This window comes from Anser brachyrhynchus, assembly GCF_964034855.1.
Source record: "Anser brachyrhynchus genome assembly, chromosome: 7".
NCBI lineage: Eukaryota > Metazoa > Chordata > Aves > Anseriformes > Anatidae > Anser > Anser brachyrhynchus.
Genome location: NC_137701.1, coordinates 21,074,400 through 21,097,242, shown reverse-complemented (window position 1 = coordinate 21,097,242; position 22,843 = coordinate 21,074,400). Strand labels below are relative to the sequence as shown.

Below are 22,843 nucleotides of genomic sequence, written 5' to 3'. Positions count from 1 at the left end.
AGAATGCTCTGGTTTGAGGAAATACCTGTTGGCATGATGAAAGATATATTTTGGTAGCAGATCTTTAGAAATACAACAGTGAACAATGAAGTGACTGCTAGAAAAGGTTAATAATGGAACACTTTAAAGTGTGTTTTTTGATTAATGCTATTAGTAAGTAGATTATTCAGTACTTAAAATAATTGTTTTGTCTTTGGTTTAATAATAACTGCTATTTTTCATTCAGCCTAGTAATTAATTTAAATATGTGCTTAAAAAGCAATGAATGTTCATCAGCAACAGTGAGGTTTTTGTTTGTTTGTTTGTTTTTTACTTTTGAGGCTTACTAAATATCTTAGTTTAGTTGCTGTCCAGAGGGTGGCAGAATTTCACTGTTTCAAAAAAGAATTAAATGCAAATGAGCACACCTTCCCAAGCTCAGCAATCATTCTGTAATACGAAATTTGTCTAGCATGAGATAAGTTCTGGCCCGTTATTATAAACAAACACCTACTAATGTTGATGAAGAAAATTAAATGTCATGATTCATAAGTCATAAACATGTATATGCTTATATGCCATTAGATTCTGTAGCTTAAATGCTAGAAGCACAAACAAAAATGTACAAGTTAAAATAAAGGAATAGCTATAAGTACAGTTTCAAGGTGAAACTGACTCCTAGCTTGTTCTCCCTGCACCCCCCCACTGGAAATGCATACTAGGAACTGCTTACTGTGAGTGAGGGAGCTATGCCAGTGTTACACTACAGGTTTCTGCTGGGTCTTTCCTCCTGAGTGGATCTCCCCCGTGTAACTCCTCACAGATAGACTACTATAGCTGTGGGTTGGATGGCAAAAAAGATATTGGAATTTTCCCAGCTTTTGACTAAATAGAAGATACAAAGAATGGAATGATCCTTGTGCTAAGAGAAGCTCTGAAATGGATTCCTCATGGTTTTCCGACAAATCTCTTTGGTATCTGTCTCCATAATGTGGGGTGAGAAGGAATCAAGACCAAGCCAGCATTTATTTTCCCAAGTCTGTCCATAAACTAATAATGTAGCTTGCAGACCACTTGCTCTTTCACATCACTGAGTTCACCTTTCCCAGTTCTGCTATAGTTTCACTTCTACTCCTAAAGCCCTGCTCTCAGCATACTCATTGTCATTTTGCTTTTAGCCATGCCTCTGAACTAGAGGACATCTGCCAGTGCCAGTCAATGCTAAGAGAGGAGGCAAGGTTAGGCTACTGGAGAAATAGTCATCTTTTACCTTCACTTTGAAGCCAATATACTGTACAACTGCTATTAAAGAATCATAGAATCACATGTTTTGGGTTGTAAGGGACCTCTGGAGGTCATCTGGGCCAACTCCCTTGCTCAAGCAGGGACACCCAGAGCCGGCTGCTCAGCACCATGCCCGGATGGCTTTTGAATATCTCAAGGAGGGAGACTCCACAGCCTCTCTGGACAGCATGTATCAGTGCCTGGCCATCCTCACAGTAAAGAAGTGTTTCCTGGAGTTCAGATGGGTCCTCCTGTTTTTCAGTTTGTGCCCATTGCCTCTTACCCTGTCCCTGGGCACCACTGAAAAGAGCCTGGCTCCATCTTCTCTGCACCCTCCTCTCAGGTATTTGCATACATTAATAAGGTCCCTCTTGAGACTTCTCTGAACAGGCCCAGTTCTCTCAGCCTTTCCTAACAGGAGAAGAGACAGAATGTGTTTCTGATTTTTTTGATCACTGTAGCCTTTTACTACAGTACTACTGCTAGCTTCTTGTTCTTTGAAGCACTGACCCACTTTGATCAAGGCTGAGAGCATGCTCAGTGAGAACAAAAATTTAGTGAGCTTTACCATTGAAATATACAACATATTGTTCAGAATGATGAAGCACTGATTTTTTCAAATATTTGTAACTTGATCAAATTGGGAAAAATTTAGTAGCACTGCAAAAGCATATCCATGCAAAACACCAAGTGTGTGTGCCAAAAAGTGGGGTCTTAGCTGCTTTGTAGAAAGAATCTCAAAACATTTCCAAAGGTTTGCTTGTATTCTAAGGAACGCCTTAGTAAATAAAAAAATAAATTGAAAATATTGCAGTTTTGAAGACTAGGAGCATCTGAAAACAGTGTCTAATATTAAGAAGTGCTGGGCTTCCATAATGCTAGCTGCTTTAATGCTGAACGTTTCTGTTGTAAAGCCCTACATTCAGTTGCTTATAACTAGCCAGGACTGAAAATGGCAGTTTTATATTCTGAAAGTGAGAAAGTTCTAAATTTTAAATAGGTACTTACTACCAGTCAGTTAATGTTGGACTATAAACATAAGATTATTACAAGAGAACCAACCAGCATCTAATTATACCCAGAGGTATAGACACAGTCTGATAATAGTAAAGAGTTTGGCTCTGCAGTAGAGAGATATAACCCCTAGGAAAAATGGTAGCAGTGAAAAGCCTTAAAAAACTGTCTAATGTGTTTATAAAATAACTATCAATATGTAATATAACTATATATAATATATACATAATGTAAACTTTAAAAAAATGTCACTTGCATTATTTTTCTGCCAGTGTAGTTGAGCTAGTTAGGCTCAGGAAGGGGAGGTAGTTCATGGCAGGTGCAAAAGGGACTGACCTGTTTAGCTAGATTGGTGTGATCCATCTTTTCTAATGGCACCCCTGTCTGTGAGAAAAGGTTTGAGTAGACAGGTTATATAATCACTTTTCCCTTGCCAGGTGATGTGCATGTTCAGGCTGTTTAAGTGGCAGTTACTTTAGTGGCATTTCCACGCTGATTGCAAAGGTGTGTTTGCAGGTAACAGTGTGTAACTGGGTCTAAGCTAAGCATACAGTCGATTTTCTAGCTTTGACAGATTTACTCTTGATTTACATTAATGTAAGTATAATCAGATGCATTTCAATTCACAACATAGCTTTCTGTTACTCTGAGAATGTTAGAGTGCTATTAGAGACAAATAACCTATACAAGACAACTTAAATGTCCTTTTTCTTCCTTTTTAAAAAAACTATATTTAAATAATATATGCATAAAGGGCTAAGCAGGTACCTGAACACAAGATCTAGATAATGCAGGGAAAGGGGGTATGAAGGTATTTCTAAGCCACTTTCCCAGCTTCCAAGTTCCCAGACAAGTCTGAGGCAGCTCCAAGTCAGATTTACTCGCCTATGCACAAAATGTAATGGCAGTCAGAGCACTGGCATGACACTTCAGTCACACCCATTTGTTCTAGGAGCTCTGAGTGACATTCCGCTTACCAGGACCTTTTGGGATATTCTAGCTGCATCACGGCTATGTGTTGGTCTCATTTGAATGTCTCCCAGCACAGGCTTGCTCACTTTGGCCTAGAATATCCTTTATGGGTGTAATTTATGTCCAGGAGGCAATTCCGCCTGCTCTGAGGGAACCTTTATCAACACTGTGGATTTATTTCCCATTGCTTTATGGTACTGTGGCCAAAGATCTGTCCTGAAATACATTAGTGACTTTAACTCAAAGCCTGGCTTCACAAATGGGCTCAGCTCATTGTCAAGTCCCGGTTTCCTCACCCCATATTCTTGCTGTGTTAGCTGTGGGGCTTGTCTGACCTGCCAGGGAGCTGACTGAGTTCAGAGAACTAGCAGAGACAGCCAGCCTGGCAAAGCCAAATTAAAACAGGACTGCTTTTCTCCTGGGTTATTGAGTGTATCTGACTCATCGAGGGGTTGAAGACTAGGTGGAGCTGGTGCAAGAGAGGAGGGGAAGCCACAGAAGTCAGAAAAGGGAACCAGATCATTTTCTTTGGCAAAGAATTTTTAAATCGCAGCTCAACTTTCTCATCAAAGTATGTCCGGAGGGTATAATGGAGAGATGTGGAGAGCTGATACAGCAGTTCACTGCTACTGAAAAGGAAAGAACTGGTTTCTTTCTCCCATTCTACCACAGCTTCCAGGAACAAGCTCATGATGCTGTTTTTATTTCAGCTCCAATGGTTATCAAAACCTCCTGAACTTCTGAACCTTCTGAAGTAGAAGAAAAAACTAAGAAGAAAACTAAGCCAGTGGAAACATACAGATGATTTTTTTACTGTGTTAGAGATTGCAGAGAGGGGGTTCCTTGGCTGATATAGCTGAAGTAAAGGAGGAATTATCTCAAGTGACCAAAAGTAAGGGATGATACAGGTAGAAAGAAGCAAGCTGTCACCTTTTGACAGGATCATCTGGTCTGACCTTTGCAGCCACAGCCTGAAACTCCTCCGTAATTTTTCTTTCATTCTTCATTTGTAAACTTCTTTGAGTGTGGTATAGTTAGACTTAAGATCAGCACAGCTTGTCTTCCATCTGAACTAAAGGAGCTCTTTGCTGGGTTTGCTGAGAAGAGCCTACTAACAGACATTTGTTGCTATCATCAGTTTGTTTCTGACAAAGATATTGTTTTGCCATCTCCCTTTGCCATGAGGTAACCTGCTAGAGACAGATTCACACTCTATTTCCTTTATGTGAGAAATTAATAACTGAAACAAAAAGGTTTGTGCTAGTAAAAGTTAACACTTTTTAAATGCAAAAAATAAAAACAACAAAAACAACAACAAAAAAAACATTAACACTTGCTCCAGCTCTTTTTTTTTTTTTTAATGAAAAGGATGCTCTTTGAGACGTTTCCACCAGCTTTAAGTACTTTTCCCTACATTATTTTTATGCATGAGATGCAGATATCTCCTATCGCAATGAAAATGGGTGGGGTGTTGCCAGTTTCACAAAACCCAGCACTAACACCCTTCTTTCCACACATATAATGAAGAAGAAAGCAGGGAAGAGTCTTTACAGAATACATTCAAAAAGTTTTGCCTTGGTGCCGTTCTCACAAATCATTTTTCAAAATCTTAGAAACTGTTCTTATTGAAAACTATTACATAGAGGTCCAAGAACAACGTAAAAGGAGCTTTGGAAGATCTGTTGTAGGATTTCTTCTCTTAGAAGGTGATAAAGTAATGGACATTATTTCTAGTATAGGTACGAGCTATGTTTCATTTGTATGTCTATGTATTCTTTAGGGAGAGCTAACCTAGAGCAGCTATACAAAATGCAGTAGGTAAGTCTATAACAGTTTTAATAATGCCTAAAAATTATCAACTGCCATCTACTTTTGTTTTGTTATCCCTGTCTATGAAATATCATAGAGCTGAAGCTCAGCAAAGTAATAATCTGTTATATTTCCTCAAGTGATTAACTCCTGGCGTAAAATTCCTAGAATTGATTCTATGTTTGAAATTCAATTTTTATTAAGTATCAAATGCTTTTTGTTGTATGGTTCAAAGTGGCTGTTTCCAAATTATCAGCAGCTTTGAAGAGGCGAACTCCAGGCATGGCTTATTCTTATCTCGGATGTTTTCCTACAGTCTTGGTATTTTATGTTCCTCTATAAATAGGCTTCTTCATAGGAATCAACAGGAAAAGATCTAGTAACCTCTGTTTTCAGTTTTTAAAAGAATGAAAGAACTTCAGCATTTGGGCAGATAAGTGTTGCGTTTTTTTCTTTTTTTTTTTTTTTAACAAGTTTACTGTAGACAGCAAATAGTTCACTGTTCTGGATCATGCTAGGTCAATGTGCCACTGTAATGGGGAACAAACATTCAAGAAACCTTGGATTTTTCAGGGAGAAAAAGTTAACCTTATCATCAAGATGAACCAAACCTGAAGAAGCTTGGAAAAAGGGAAGTAAAAAAGAACATAAAAAAATGGAAAAAAGAAAGCTAAACATGTAATAGTTTGAGAAGGGCAGGTAGGTTCCGGGTACTTTCTCCGATATTAGGATGAGGCTATGGTGGCTTGGCAGCTTCCCCCCTCCTGTCAGCCAGCTGGATTACAGCAGCAGTCCATCCAAGGAAGTAATTCTTACAACCAGATATCTAGCTTCTCTGCCAGCTCACATTTAGGTTTGAAAGCAATTAACTGCAAGGAAGTTGATTGCATTCAGTCAGTAATTTCCTTTGGACTCAGAATAACAGAAACAGAAATAGTTCTCTGGTTGTAAAATGCTGCACACACAGGATTTAATGTGGGTTAAATGCAATACTTCTAGCCTTCATCTGTACACATATCAGATGACTGTTAAAAAATAGTTAAAAATTACAGGAAAAAAATTACAAAGCAATTGGGGCCCCAAAAGGCAGTCCTTGGTCTGATTACAGTATACGTATTTTTTCTGCAGGTTACACAGATGTTTGTTATAGCTACAGCTTTTATATTGTTGTAATTAAGGCTTTGTCAGTGTTTCTGTTATGACCTTGCTTCAACAATTTATTCCAGGCTGAAACCTGATGTACAGGAGCAAAATTTGCTTTTTGCAATGCACAGGGAATAGGTAGTGCTTCTCTGTGTGACAATAGCACATTCACTGCTATTTTTTCTCTCTCATCGTGTTGAGTGTTTTTCTTGTAAATCTCTATTTGGGCACAAATTATTTTAAAGTTGGCAATAACTTAAAGAAGAACTAGTACAGAAACAGTTTTGGTTTTTTTTTTGTGAGTCCTAGAAGAACAGTAAACAAATACTTAACTGCATGAAGAGGCCAAAGTAAAGGCACTGTTATAAAAGAATGTTGGGGATAGAGGGAGGCTATCTTGGAGAGGGGGACTTGCCAAAGAACAAAAAAAAATCATGATCTGTGCTGCTTTAATCCTCAGGCTGGACCTGCCAGCAAGATGATTCTTCAATCTAGAAGTATCTGTGGTCAATTTAGCTTTTCCTTCCCTATCATCAGCTTGATTGCAGGGTCATATTAGCATATAGCTATTTACAGTGCACTTCAAATACTGTGGCTGACATCTAGTACAAGAGAAGTGCTGCTTGCCACTTGCTCCTCCTCCGAAATCTGAAAAAGCTCTCTCCAGCTATCTTTGTGTGATAAAAAGGTGAAGGGAAAATGCTTGGGAGAACAGAGCCTTTTTCAAAAGAGAATGCTCATCACTAGAATTCTGGAATAAACCTAATACTGCTCTTTAGGTTTTATAAGGTTAGATACCTTAAGTGACTAGCCCTATTATGCCACTTTGTAATGAAGAGACTACATCCTACAGGATATGAATCAGAACATTCCTGGAACCTTAAGGCAAATAAGCTAACACTATCAATTTTCCTTTTGCTTAGAATTTGCACTTGGCAAGTTGGACTTAGATGATCTTTAAGGTCCCTTCCAACCCAAACCATTCTGTGAATCTAGCAGTAATTGAAAAAAGGCTGTTAATTGCACTGTTGACGAAAATAGAAATTACAATTATTCCTCCAATTAAGAGTGTTTCCTTCTGCTTTTTAAGAAATGTTTTGAAAATACTTTAAAAGCAGTGTGTACGTCTGATGTAAAATTGTAGAAATAATAAAAGCTTACTGTCTGTATTCTTTCTTCCCACTCTGTCAACATATCAGCAGGACTTAGGGTCAGTAGAAAACTGATGAGGACAGCAGGAGATTTGAAGCTAATGTGATGTTATGCTCCTAATATCCTCTTCCTAATCATGTACTTAGGAAAATGAGTTAAGCACAAGGAAATATGTGCACAAAGGTTATCTGGTTTACATATTTGACTAAGAGTAGTTTCCTTAATTATTTATTTACATAGAGTTAAAACAAAACAAAATACTTTTCCAATAACACAGTTGAGTCGTTTATCACTTAAGGAGAACAAACAGCAGGAGTTTAATACACAATCAGATAACAGATTGCAAAGCCATTCTGCAATTAGAGATGCTTAGGTTTAGATGTGCCCTCTTTCCCCCTCCTCCCTGCACCTCTGGTAGATAAATCCATACTTGCATCTTGTTGCAATTTAATATTGTGGTTATGACGGTTTATGCCAGAAAAAATATCCTCACAGTTTAGTTACATTAGTTATAATGTCTAGCCATTGCTTTGCTAGTCACATCTCCATGAAGTCCAGCAACTGTTAAAATATTTGCTTTATTTGTGGACTGATAACTGCTCCCATCTCTAAATGGTTTAAATTATTTTTAATAATATTTTTCTCAGCTGTGAAGTAAAAGGTTGAATTCTGTTTTGAAATGGAAACAACAATTAGAAAAACAGTAGTTCATTATGCCACTTACATGCGTTCGTACTCCCTTGAGGATCTGGCTTGTCAGCAGTGTAATGTTCATGAATAGTGTAAGCACCTAACAAAAATCTAAAAATGGAGGATTTAATTGAATAGAACTTTGGACAAATTGACACTGTCTCCATGCTGCCCACTGGAAATAATAACTACTGCAAGAATTTCTCTTTCATGTTTTTTTGTGTGTGTTCTTCTTCTTTCTTTTCTTCATACGTACATCAAGGAAACAACCATTTCTGTTTGGGGACATAGGATGGAAAATATAAGCGGGACTGTCATCAAAACCTGCTGTGGTCCTTGTATTTTATATCCTAGCTGACAAAACAGATTGCACAGTTTTATTTAATTACAATTCAAATAAACCATTACAGAGTAGTTTTCCAGAACTCATAGAGTTGCCAAAAGTAAACAAGAAAAATGAATAAAAATAGACATAAAAAATGAAGATCTTTAAATGTAGTTCACAATTATCAATAAATACTTAACACTTTTCTCTTTGTTAGACACTTTCCAGGCAATAATTCTTCTGTACACAATAGCTCTTGGGTATGAAAATAGTCTCTTTACTGAATGAAATCTTACTAAGTTCATGTGGAAGTGCACATAAAGAGACAAAAGCAAGAGCCTCGATGCTTATTTTTTCAAACAGGATTCCATGACTATGTAAATTTAGGATTAAAGAAAAAAGACCTGCTACATCTTCATCTTAACCTTCAACATTATAGATAAAGAGTATTTCCTGCCACATTATGCTATCGTTCTGTTATTGCTTGATACAATATTTAGCATTGCTTCTGGATGTATGAGCATGTGATTCATACTTTCTACATGGCAACCAATGCAGAAACAATCTGTCAGGGACTGTCATTGAGGATCAATGCTAAATGTTACTCAGCAGGATGCAGACTGTATCTCAGTGGGTGTCCTTCTACTATGCTTTGATTATGTTTGTTGTAAAGAAAAGCCTGGTTGTGCTTACAGCACTCATATTTCACCCCCTCTGTGGAAGACATATTACACTGTCTTGATTTGTCCCTGTTTCAAAAAGATGTGCTGTTTAAAAACATATACACAGCATTTTCAAAGATTCCTTCAGCATAATCTGATTATAAAGGGGTTATGTGACTGTTTGTCTTTGCTGCTTATTGTGTGGCTTAAATCTCTAAGGACAAGCTGACTGAACATTCATACAATTTAGAGTCTGATGGCAGCTGTGGTTCAAAAATGTTCTGGACCAGAGCTAGGGTCATCTGAGGAGGTGCTTTGTCATACAACAAGGTAATAGGAGGATTTTATACTACTTATTACTTCTTGTAACTTCATTAGATGATAAAACTATAGACTAGGTACCATGGGGTGGGGAAGATTTAATTAATCAGTGGTAGTTTATTAACTTATGTCAAGAAGGGAAAAGATATTTCTAAAATACTTTTCAGTATTAGTGGGGAGTAGTAAGCCTACAGAGAAATCTTTTCTGTGAGCATTAATAAATATATCAGGATTATATCTTGTGAGAAAGAAAACAGGGATATTACACTGCACAGCAAACTGATGTGTTGCTTTTATGAAAGGGTATTTCAAGTAAACAATGCGTATTTCAGAGAGCATGCTTAAGTTTTCTGCATGGCAAAAACACTCGCCCATGACTCCCATTGCCTCTGTATTTGCTGTATTTGATCAAGTTTTGTAACCCTGGTGCTTTACTAACAAACTTCCAGGCATGAACGAATACATACTAGAAGACCTTACTATGTGGATGGAGCTGACAAGTACTCTCTGGATGATGATCTGGTAAATCTAGAAGTTCTAGATGAGGTACTGTACTGTCTGAGCAGCAGTTTCTGACAACTGTGCCTCACATTTCCCTGTTTCTTTTAACAGAATGAGAACTCTTTTTTTGCAAGGTTTTGTCTCAGCATGGAAAAGGAATTGTCTTGTGACTGATCTGCTATCATCACTTTGTTAATATTCTATTTATTAATGACATAAAAGCAGTAGCAGTGAATCCTTTTATGGGGAAAAAGTTAAATACGAGTGATGATAGTTTAAAATATTTTGCAAGTGTCTTAAAATGAGAAATTTAGTCATGAAGATTTTGATTTAAGTGACTCTTCTAGAACTGAATTATGTAGAGTAACACATCTACGACTTCTGCATAAAAAGTGGTGAAACAACATCAGCTGCATATTTCATTATAACACCTATGTGCAAACTATCTGCAATTTTTTTTTTCCTGAGGATCCTTAACCTGCATGCCAGTGAGAAGACGATGTAATACTAAATCATGTTAGCATTCTGCTTAAAACAGTCTCTTACTACCAGTTAAAATCTAATCCTTGAGAAATTATTATCCTTGTTTTACGGTCAAATAAAAAATTAAATGGAAACGTACTGTGAAGTGCAGAAAATCTGCATGGCCATTTTGTCTTCAGGAAGTTTACTTCTTGGGCTGATATAGGAAAATGCATACTTATCTGGCAATAGGATATGCCATTTAACTTAGTTTTATGATATTAGGGAGAAATTTGAAAATATTTGTTTGGTTTTGTGATGTCTGTTTGAGAAATAATAACATGTATAATAAGTACTTCTTAATCAGTGTTCTCAGCATATTTACAAAAATTATCTTGACTGGAAAAATATTGCTTAACAATCAAACTTTTTCCGTAATCTTCTCAGGATACAATTATCCATCAGCTGCAGAAACGCTATGCTGACTTACAAATTTATACTTATGTGGGAGACATTTTAATAGCCTTAAACCCCTTCCAGAATCTCAGCATTTACTCTCCACAGGTAAGAGAGACTCCAAGATGCGGACAGTACTTACTTTGCATTTTTTATTAACACCACTGGCTAAAGTACTTAAATGATGATGGGAGCACAGACTAACCCTAGCCTTTTCTTCCTTCAGAAATGTGTGGCTACAAATCTTTTATTTTTTTATTTATTTTTTTTCCCCCTCTTTCAGTTTAATGTAGTTTGATTTTGTTGCTTTTCCCATGGTGATACAACTTTCACAGGAGGCCTGAATATTGCCCCAGCTACTGCTGTTCTTGTCTGGCATTTAGTACTTTCTTCCAGGAAACAGAAGATGGTTATATGAACCACCTCATGCTGAGGCTGTTGCTTTCTAAACAGTTGCTCTCACTATTGGGTTATTACATGTCCTGTACCACCAGCTACAGCCTAAAAGAAACAAGTGAATCAAATGCTGTAAAGATAGAGGCAGCTTAATTCCTTATGAATATGAAGGGAGGTGGAGCCATAAATCCTAGTGGCTGAGGGTGCCTAAATTAGGGCTGCAGGCAGAGGGACCAGATTCCAGATTCACTCTGCAGTTTCACTCTTCGCAGTTTCTGTGGTTCACCTTGGGTATTTCCCTGCTTGAATGCTTGTATTTGTAATTGTATTTCTTGTGATACAGTTCTCTTGACTATCTTGTGAAGGCAACTTTGAGTTGTATTTTAGGTATTGTAATTTGTGTTCTGGAAGGTGGTCAGTGCCAAGAATTACCACTCCTCTGCTGGGTGATTCAGTGTGAATTTCATGGTAGAACAGGCAACTGCCTTCTGTTTAGTAGGCAGAAGATAGTCATTATCTTCCGTATCAATTCTTAATTTTACAATTAATTTGTACATTTTAATTAGGTATTCTGACTTATGGTTGTTTTTTTTTTCTTAACTTAGTTCTCCAAGCTTTATCATGGTGTGAAGCGTTCATCCAATCCCCCCCACATATTTGCCTCTGCAGATGCTGCCTACCAAAGTATGGTTACATTCAGCAAAGATCAGGTAAGAATCTTCATGTTGTACTTTATTCTTTAAGCCTTTTATTCCTGTATGAGGAAAAACAGAGCAGAAATCTAGTCAGGTTGGGACAGTGACATAAAAGAGAGCACAAAGTTGAATAGGTCAAATAAAAGGGTTACCTGACCATTATAGTTTCCCAGACACACATGAACTTCTGGCAGTTGACACCAACCACAGGCTATTGCAATACACTTTGATTCTAGCCTGTCTTGCACTAGGTATTGTAATTATTTATACTTGTGTAAAATAGGGGGGTCTCAATGCTGTAGCAGGTTAACAGAGTTTTAACTGCTCTTCCATTGCAGAAAGACAGTAGCAAGTAATGGATAATCATTTATTTTTACTGCAAGTCACAAAAAACACAAACCATCAAGTCATTGTTTAGTAAACTATATTAAGGATAGGTCTAATATGAATGTAATGAGGACACAAGTCTAGCAATGATTTTAATGAGAATGAAATATTGTGCTGTAGAAGTTAGGTTCGTTTTTATTGCATTCTTAAAACTGTAATTTTGCGCTCTTTTGAACATGATGTACTGTATGTACACGGATATTGGGGTCTAATAATTATTTACATATATTATTACTTAGAGAAAAATAGTTTTGTCGTCAGTCCATCAGGCTAACTTTATAGATTTTTAATATTATATGTCCTTCCTACCTCTTCAAGAAGTAATTTGCATTTATGCAGAGGCAGCAAATTATTTGCAGACATCTGGCTATGCCTGCTGGCATGTATAGTTTGCTATTTTACGCTTGTAAAAGACTACAGGAGTATGTTTGTCTCCATTAACTGGGCAATGTTATGCTGGCTCTTCTTTTTAGGGTGTGCTAGATGCACACTGTAGCTAGATCAAAAATGTACTTAACTCTGCTTGTTTATCCACTCAGCTTTCCCTTACATTTTCCTTTGAAGCCTGAAAACTGACTCCAAGTCTAACATTTCTGGTGAAGCTAAAGTCAAATATGGCCAGTATGAGTTCTACAAGAACTCATGGTCTTTAACTGTGTAAGCTGTTGTACTTGACTCCTCTAGTAAAGTAGATTAAGACAGTTCTAGGTATCAAAACACTGTGGGTCCATCACTAGGTTGTGTATTTCCAAGTAACACAAAAATACGTGACAAGAATTAAGGAAATGAGCTGCAAATGTCATATCACTAACATTATGTAGAGTCAATGTCCACACCTTCTATCAGACACCACAGGATGTCTGATTCCTAAGAAAACTTCACAGCAGTATCTATCATGGAGCACAGAGTCTAGTAGTACCTAACATACCCACTAATTATTCCATGTACTTTTTTTATATATATATATATATATATATATATATATATATATATATACTTTATATAACTTACCTCCCCACTGGTATGCATTGCTTTTTATGGAACAGCATAGGTTGGTCTTGCAAGGCTATTTCACAGTGAGAATGGTAAATAAAAAAGAGCTGGAATGCCTCCATATATTCCAGGCTGGGGAGGGGAGAATGGATAATCTTTCTCTTGGTCAAAAAGGAGTGTCAGAAATGTTGTCTGGAGAACTGCTGTCTCTTTCAAACCTCTTCACAAAGCTCAGTTCTGTATCAAGTATCATTGCGTCAAGTATTTTAGGATCTCATCTCTTTTCCCAGCAAAGAATCTTGCATGAGTCAGTGTATGGTGCAAGGAAGTCTCATGTGTTTGCATAGAAATTTACAAATCTATGCAATTGCTTGGCATTAACATTTATCCTATGTCAGTTCATACTGTACTTTAAGTAGACTAATATTTGCACTGGCGATCTGTAGGGCACATGAAAAACTGGAAAATAAGAAATAGCATTAGAATTCATGCTTGCTGTGACCTGAAGTGTTCGCACTTCAGCTCTGAACTGACATTCCAGGTGTACTGGCCTTCCATTTCATTCATGAAACATACCAGCAGAAAGCAGATTATCAAGTAATTCAGATGCTTCCAGCTAATCCCCGAGTTTGTAAGCCTTTGGAGAACCTATAAAATACCATGTTACATACAGTCTGCCAACTCAGGAATAACATGGGCATGTTCTCTCAGAATCACCCAATGAACAGATGCATATTTTTCTGAAATGTTTAGATGTCAGTCTGTTGTTTTAGCCTGAATATCAGCATCACTTACAGGATAATCTCTCTACACAGCAGCAAACCTTAAAATAATTTTTAAAGCCAGAAGCAGACTTTTGGTGAGTATATTAAGTACAGCTGTGCCCTGTATTTCATGTTAATTCAAATGAACTCAATGAAGTGAGCTCAGATGCACTGTTGAATTATGTTACATCAACTAGCTGTGGCAATCTTTGGAGTTCTGAGTATTTGCAACAAGCTGCCTGTGTGCACAGTGTATGTTAGCTTGTAGACATGGTCACTCATTTATGTCTTAGTGCATAGAATTTCACTCACTCCTTTGCACATATGCACATTCTTGTCAGGCATTGCAAGATGCATTTTAGTGATCTAAGGAATTATGAAATGATTACACTCAGCCTCTACTGATCTTTCCTTTCTGAAAGAAGTTGAGAGAGTTGACCCATAAGGTATTTTGCGGTTTTGGTACTAAATGTTAAATAATGGACAGGAGCAGTAACAGCTGAAAACCCATTTATTGACCATGCTGCGAGCTGTGCACTTACTGTTTTGTTTGTGTGTTCAGTGCATTATCATCAGTGGGGAAAGTGGTGCTGGAAAGACAGAAAGTGCCCATCTGATCGTCCAACATTTGACCTTCTTGGGAAAGGTATTTCTAGCCAATCATGTAAAACTATGAACAAATTCTCCCTACCCCCTGAAATTTTCTTCTTATTTAATGTTTAATACATATAACTGTTCATGTGAATTTTCCCACTTGAGTCAGGGACAGAGTAATCAAGCAAAGCATTTGTGAGCACTGAATCAAGCCATTAGAGTACAACCTGCACCAAGCCACTCAATACTTTTAAAGGGAAAGTGACAAATTCCAAATGTTCAGTGCTTATAGTTAGCTACAGTGTTTATGACATTGTTCATGTATACAATAAAGAATGACAGATCTTGCTTTGGATCTGATCTTAGAAGTTCTTACATGTTTAAATGTAATGAATAATGATTCTAATGCAAATCAATGGGAAAATAAGTGTGTAAGGTTAACCATAAGTGGTATATGTATTAGTATGATTCCAATCTTAGCTAATGTTCTTCTTGTTCAGTTTTTGATGGTTTGGGAGCTTTATCTAAGTTTCATGAAGCTTCAGAGGCAGAACAATTGCAGAGAAGGAAGAATTTTTTTTTTTTTTTTTAACAAATAGGACATTTCTTTTTCAGTGTATGGCCCTATTGTGTAATTAGGTTAACAGAGTATCAAACTCCATAAGAAGTTATGATAACGGGATGCTATGCTTCTGAGGCAGGAATTGGATTGTGGGTAAGCAATATATTCTTTTAATGGTCCTTCTGGTCTGTATCTGTTCTGTGAAGGCCAATAACCGTGCTTTGCGTGAGAAAATTCTTCAGGTGAATCCTCTGGTTGAAGCATTTGGGAATGCCTGCACTGCCATCAATGACAACTCAAGTCGCTTCGGAAAATACCTGGAAATGATGTTTACTCCCACAGGAGCTGTAATGGGGGCAAAGATTTCTGAGTATCTACTTGAAAAATCAAGGGTCATAAAACAGGCTGTGTAAGTGTACTAATCATCTGTCCTTTCACATTTATGTAATGTTTGGATTCTGTTTAATTCTGCAAAAACCCTTATTTTAAATGCTTTCAGTAGTGTCTTCTACTAAAGTGCTAGTCCTTTATACAGTACAATAATGAAAAGAGTAGTAAAGTTCTTTTGGATTGGAAGCCAGACCTGTTCCATTCTTTGGAGAAATATTGTGATTGGCTGGGTATTCTGTGTTTCACAGTTGAAATAGTTGTCTTTAGGCTTTCACTGTTATTGGCACTGATCTTACACCATTAAAACAAGTGGGATATTTGCTACCTACTCAATTAGCTCACAATAAGGATTTCCACTTTTCCTTGTACAAGATACTGCAAGTATAAACATCTGTGCTTTATAGAAATACTTTTTTTATTTCCAGGGGAGAGAAAAATTTCCATATATTTTATTATATTTATGCTGGCCTTTATCATCAGAAGAAACTTTCTGAATATAGACTTCCTGAAAAAAAGCCTCCTAGGTAACTTGTTTTAACTATTCATTGTAATTAGCTATTGATCAGCTCTTGCTTTCAGTATGATGCCTTAAAATCTCTCTTAATCCTTCTACATCCCTTAAGGATCTTTTTTAATCCTCCCAAGCAAAGAAAAGGATGGACAATAAAGAATTATATTATTTGTATGAGAACTTGAACCATTTAAAGAGAAGGAAGAAACAATCTCATTATTATGTAAATATTCTGTCCTATTTTCAGATCAGGACAGTCACCTCATGCTTTCTTGTAATACTTCAGAGAACCCCAAATATATTTTGCAGTTGTGTTTTTTGATAGACATTTTTACTTGGAGAGCATCTGATCTATATTGGGTGAGGGTGTGCGTGTATAAAATGTTAGTAATGCTATGAACAGATATTAACAAAGTATAAGCAAAAGTTAGTGTAACAAAAATTAAAACTTCTTATGAATTAGCATGAAAATATTTAATTGGAAGATATTTCAATAAATGTTCTTTCCATTTGCTGATGCTGTTACATTAAAGTCACTGAAGTTTGTACTGGCATATCTGCTAGTTTGGTGCTTTCTTTCTCCTATTCTACTTAGATATATTGATAATGAAACTGGAAGAGTAATGCATGATATTGTTACCAAGGATTCCTATGGAAGACAATTTGAAGCAATTCAGCATTGCTTTAGAATTATAGGATTCACTGATGAGGTAAGAGATACAGTTTCTAAACCATTATCGACCTTCTTTCTAAAAACATCTCTAGCACTGCCTGTGTTCAGGCTGCCATTTGATTGTGTGAATACACAGCTGTGCCACAGAATCTCTCTTATGACAGAAATGAATTATGAAAGCAAAACACACACACCCAGAAGCCGGGGGACCAGCCTGAGGTCTCATTCTGTAATCAGGCAAGTCCATTCACAGTTCTGTATCACACTTGTCTGCGTCAATAGGAGCTTACTTGAACAACCAATAGGAGCTTACAGAGCAGTCTACAAGCTTTAATAGCCATTCCAGTGTTCCCCTTTTTCTTTCATAGAGTAAATTTGGAGTACATATCTAATATGATTCCTTAAAAGTGCTTTTTGTCATTTTTACAGGAAGTGTACTCAGTGTACAGAATTCTGACTGGAATCCTAAATACTGGAAATATTGAGTTTGCTGCCATTTCTTCACAACACCAAACAGATAAAAGTGAGGTTCCCAACCCAGAAGCCTTAGATAATGGTAAACACATTTTAACATTGTCAGTTCTACAAAAGCAATTTGACTATATCTGTGAGAATCTGTAACTTGTGGTAACAGGCAATGCTAGTGACTTCCACTGCATAATCACAGTTAAATATCTTTTCTTCACTGTCTTTCAGCTGCTGCACTGCTAAGTATCGGGTCAGAAGAACTTCAAGAGGCCCTAACATCCCACTGTGTTGTAACACGTGGGGAAACTATTATTCGAACAAACACTGTGGACAAAGCAGCTGATGTGCGAGATGCCATGTCTAAAGCACTTTATGGCCGGCTCTTCAGCTGGATTGTAAATCGTATTAATACACTGCTTCAGCCAGATAAAAATATATGGCAAGTTACACATCGGTGAATCATTTGTATTTACTGTGCAGTAGTCTTTGATGGGTTCATCCATTTGTATATTTTTGATTTTGTGGGAGGGGTGCTGTGTTTATTTTGGCTGAGGCTTCAAAATGGCTTTCATGCTGTGATACTGAATTCTGTTTCCGGGACATTAACCCCAACATTTTCAAAGAGCTGAGGGGAATTTAGCTACTGAAGTCAACGGAAATCAGATGGTGAAAATAACGTAAAATTCTTTAAGAAGATGCTTCCTATGTAGCGAACATTAGGTCATACCAAAGGCCAGTAAATAGTTGGAGTGCACTGAAAACTTCAGTATGGTTTCACAGTCCTTCCAGTACTTCTGCCATTGTGCGATAGTAATAAATACAGACCTCAGATTATTATTATGCTGCTACTTGAGTTGTAATTGACAATTTTGAATTGTTTGTAATTAGAGAAACATTCACATTTTTTTCATTGCTGGTCTTTTTCATCAACTGGTCTGGCTGCTTTGCTCTTTTCAAGCAGCTGTAGAGATTTCTAGATATAAGAGAACGCCTTAGGTGATGTCAAAGTGCTTCTACTTGCTACAAGACTCCTCCTTCCCTCCTGGGAGAAGGCATGGAGGGAACAAGTACTGTAGTAGAACAACATGTGGAATAATTATTGCAAACATAACAAAGGTGATGCTAGTTCTGAATTCTACCACAGAATAATGTTAATGTAATGCTGTGCTTTGGCACTGCATTAATATGCTCTGCATTTTTCTTGTCTTGGAGATAACTTGGAGATTCCTACTTGGTATTTTATTATATCACGCAGAAATGTCATCATCCACACTTGCAGTTCCAGTGTGACTGTGGTATGAGAATACATAAGCTAACACTCTTAACAATCCTGTTGTAACAGCAGCAGACTTGGTAGAAATTACTTTGCTGACTGAGTATAGCGAAAACATTCTATTTGAGCTCGACGCTTTTGTCGATGTGGAGGAGCTGACAATAGGTTTTACTGGGGATCTGCTTATTGAAATCACTTGTTTTAATACATCTGCAAAGAGTTTTTCTCCTGCTTTTCACCTGTGATTCTCCAGCTTCCTTCATGGAAATTTGCACAAGGCAAGTGTAAAACCAAGCCATTAATGATGTTGAACAAATGCATAACTTCTGATAAGTTCAAACACACTTTTTCTCCACTGTTTTTGCAGCAGATTGAATTGATCATGCAATCTTAGTTACCATGTTTATTTTGATTTTAACTGGGTGTTGCCCATGCTGAATTTTGTTTGTATTTTCACATGCAGCAATGCTGAAAATGGGATGAATGTTGGGATACTAGATATATTTGGATTTGAGAACTTTGCAAGAAATTCCTTTGAACAGCTGTGCATAAATATTGCTAATGAGCAGATCCAGTTTTATTTCAATCAACATATCTTTGCACTTGAGCAAGTAAGTTCAACTCTTACGAAGTCTAGTTGAATCAGCCATTTTGACCCATAGATCATATTGAGGAGTACATTATAAACTCTAAAATGGTTATGGGGTTTAAATATAAGTCATGGCCACATCTTTCAACATACTTATTGTTTTGTTAATAATGTTGGGGTCCATAGAGTGTTGCTGTGCATCATTAATGTCTCAACAATGTTGCTTTTACTTGTTCAATATAAAAACTGTGCTGGTAACTTTGTAGATGGAATATCAGAGTGAGGGAATCGATGCTGCTGCAGTGGAGTATGAGGACAACCGTCCGCTTCTAGATATGTTCCTCCAGAAACCCATGGGTCTCCTTTCTCTACTAGATGAAGAAAGTCGATTTCCTCAGGCAACAGACCTAACGTTAGTTGGTATGAGCAAACAAAAATCGTGGGAAACAACATATATTTTGTGAGCATGGATTGACATCTTTACTTTAGTTTTACTAGCCTAGTTGTTCTACTGAGACTTTGCCATTTTGCTTGACGTTTTAAGTATGTTTTTCATTGTGCTTCATCATTCATGATGCATGTTTTTTGTATTGCAAAAGTTATGTTACATATCCGGTGCCAGGGGCTTATTGTCTTTCAGTGTTTTAAGGAAATAACCGGTGTGTTGTCCCTGTATGGGAGGTACATCAAGAAGCATTTATCCTCATTTAAAAAGGAAGGCTGCAACATAGCAGATTCTTGTGCATCTAGGACCACCCTGGGAGTTAGCATTAATGCTGAGAGTAAAGTTAAGATCTCCCAGGATCCTAGGCCCATGTTTATCCAATTAGAAAATACTGCTTCACTCCAGATTATCTCATCATAAATAGAAAGTGTGTGTTATTTCTGGTGTGCCATCTGGCAGAATGTTTCCTTTCCTTCATGCATATTTTACGTATGTCTTAACAAATCTTGGCGCCAACTTTAAAACGTGCAGTGCATGCCATGTTTAAAACTGTTGTCCTGCTTTTATTTACTAGAGCTACATTTTTCCCTGTGATATGTAACAGAGAGTTCCAGTTCAATGTAATGTACAGCCGGGATTCAAACTCAGAGAAAAATAACAGCTGCCTGGTAAATTACATGATATATGCACAAGATTTTTCACTTCTGGGCTGCAATTTGAAATGAGGTCAAAGACAGACTGAATGCTATGGTTTCATTCCAGTCCTTATTTGTGTACTAAAGCTGTGAGCCTCCCTGTTGGTCCTGTAAAACAGTTAATATTGAATATTGAACTTGCACTTTGACAGTGGCATTTTCTCTAGTCTAGAACTTATCAGTCTTATTACTAATATCTTGAGAGCACAGCAGAGCAGAATCCCTCAAGGAGATAGCAACTGGGATATTTTGTCCTCTCCAGATGTGCCAGGCAATCATTAATTCTCCCCCACTCTGCATCCAACCCTTCCCTCCCTGCCAAATTCTAAACTTAATTCTTTTTGCTTTAAATTGAAGGATTTTCAAGCTTGGTTACACATTAATGGAAAGAAAAGCCTAAGAAAAAATACTAATGGATTTTAACATTAGAAAAAAAAATATATTGTCTGACCTACACAACATGATGGAGAATTTTATTAATTGATTCTTGCCTCGGGTCTCTAGTTGCAAGTGCAGATAAAGAAATACAATAGCAAGTTTCACAGTATCAGCACTAATTTCATTACAAAATATTGAAAAGAGTATGAAACATCACAGAGCAAAAAAGACACCGCATAGCAAGTGGTGTTTTTTTTTCTGTCAGCTCTTCAGAAGTGCGTCACAGGAAACAGAGAGCCCTTTGGATAGATGTAGATGTCCAAAGGCAAATGGGAGATGGCCCCAGCCTGAAAACATTGACATATACTTAAAATATGATACACAAAGCTAAATGGATGGGGAAAGGAAGATAGGGAAAATAAAAATAACAGGCATTTAGGCAGGCCAGATATGTGCACAGCTTTGAAATAAATTCACCCCAAACCTTAATGTACATACATACACATATATATAGAAAGCAAATTCACAGCAAAATATAAGAAGTTTTCACACCTTCTCTTTAAGCCCCTATTATGTAATAGTTTTCCATGCACAAAACTATGCATGAACATAGGAATTTGAAAGACATTCTAGTTTTGAGTTGTTCTATTCAAAAGTAATAGCTTGGAAGAAAGCACAAAGAAGATGGCACACAGCTACTATTGGGCAATCTGACAATGCAGGTGTATATAGTAGTATAGCAGCAAGCAGTCCTTAATTAGTAGGGCGATTTTACTTAACCACTGTTATTCATTTTTATCAATGTCACTTCTCAAATGTTTAGATAAATTTGAGGATAACTTACGATGCAAATACTTCTGGAGACCAAAAGGAGTGGAACTGTCATTTGGTATTCAGCACTATGCTGGGAAGGTAGGGCCATGTGACTTTTTATTTAGTGGTGGGGTCATTATCTGTTTTATCCAAAGTAACTGCTTTTTTTTTTTTTTCTTCCCTCATTTTAATAATGAGAAAGTTTACAGATAAAATGGTAAAGTTAGAAAACCTAGAATCTATGGTAAAATTTTTGTGTGAAGTAGTCCATTTTAGAACCTATCCTTAGGACCTCTTCAGAAATTTGGTAGACAGTAACTGCCTTTTATTCTGAAAGAAATCTGGCACCAGAAACACCATCACTACAATATTTTTAAGGGGGCAACGCTGTCGGGCTAGTACAGGCTACGCAATTGTTAACATCGTGTGAATGCCACGGTAATTGTGTGTATGACTGTAGATAACATATATGTGTAAAGGCAGCATGTAACAGTATCTCCCATAGTACTTAAATCCCATATTGAAAGCATTGCAAAGACTGACTGGAGCAATTTTTGCTAGTGCACACAACTGTACTCCACAGCACCTAACCTCTTTTGTTCTCAGCAATCCATGTATTATTTTATGTGGGGATTAATGGTCCAATTTTTTCAGATAACATGAGCTTTACTTGTGATTTCAGGTGCAAATCTTCATTCATAAACAAAAAGTCAAAATGAAATAGCCATGTTTTTTATAGTTACCAATAAAGTCTCTTCTTCAGAGTCAAAAATTTTATGATGTGCTCTAGTACACTTAGTCCAGCTTTCTGGCCTGTTAAGAATAACTGCAAAATTTCACACAGGTTTATTAAATTCTTCATACCCAAATGACCAAGTCATAAAACCACTACTGACTAGTTCTCCATTGTAGGAGAGCATTTCAGTTTCTTTGTATTTAACTCGTGGGCTCCAGTGGAATTAGGCTAGTAAGGAATATTGCTAGTAATAATAAAACCTGTTTAAAAAAATATTAGTGCAGTTTTTTAAAAAATAAAAGGATAAGCAAAATTAACAGATTCGTGTATGATTACAAGTAGCCAGGCATTAATTTCTATAAAGTACAATTAAAATCATTTAAAAAAGGCAATTTTGCCTACTGAAGCATTGGAGAGTAAAGAATCAAAACTGGTGTGCCCTAGCACAGTGAAAGAAAGGTCCTAGATGAAAGTTTTCTTTTCCTACTATCATTTTAGAAGCAGTGAGAAGCCTATTTAATGCACCTTGATACTGACCTGCATCTGAATTTTACTCCTGTTCCTCCAAGAGATCTAGTTACAGATCAGTTTGTTGCAGACAGCAAATAGATGGTGACTACCTGAGAACCATTTATTTCACATGTAAACTGTCAACTTAAGCTTTAATGAGTTATCTCTGTTATATTACTTCATGCATACCATACTTTGATG

At 36.9% G+C, this 22,843-nt stretch overlaps 1 protein-coding gene across 1 annotated transcript in view; it reads left to right on the top strand.

The window, feature by feature from the left end:
• MYO3B (myosin IIIB) overlaps nt 1–22,843 on the top strand; it is a gene marked incomplete at its 5' end in the record, with an annotated part of 256,357 nt that overhangs the window by 85,877 nt on the left and 147,637 nt on the right. Inside the window, 12 exons of the mRNA XM_080600926.1 lie at nt 9,801–9,897; nt 10,762–10,878; nt 11,772–11,876; nt 14,568–14,651; nt 15,368–15,570; nt 15,977–16,075; nt 16,658–16,772; nt 17,165–17,291; nt 17,432–17,657; nt 18,940–19,087; nt 19,332–19,485; nt 21,407–21,495. Of these exons, the coding sequence (XP_080457052.1) occupies nt 9,801–9,897; nt 10,762–10,878; nt 11,772–11,876; nt 14,568–14,651; nt 15,368–15,570; nt 15,977–16,075; nt 16,658–16,772; nt 17,165–17,291; nt 17,432–17,657; nt 18,940–19,087; nt 19,332–19,485; nt 21,407–21,495 (1,564 nt within the window). The remainder of the gene's footprint in view (nt 1–9,800; nt 9,898–10,761; nt 10,879–11,771; nt 11,877–14,567; nt 14,652–15,367; nt 15,571–15,976; nt 16,076–16,657; nt 16,773–17,164; nt 17,292–17,431; nt 17,658–18,939; nt 19,088–19,331; nt 19,486–21,406; nt 21,496–22,843) is intronic.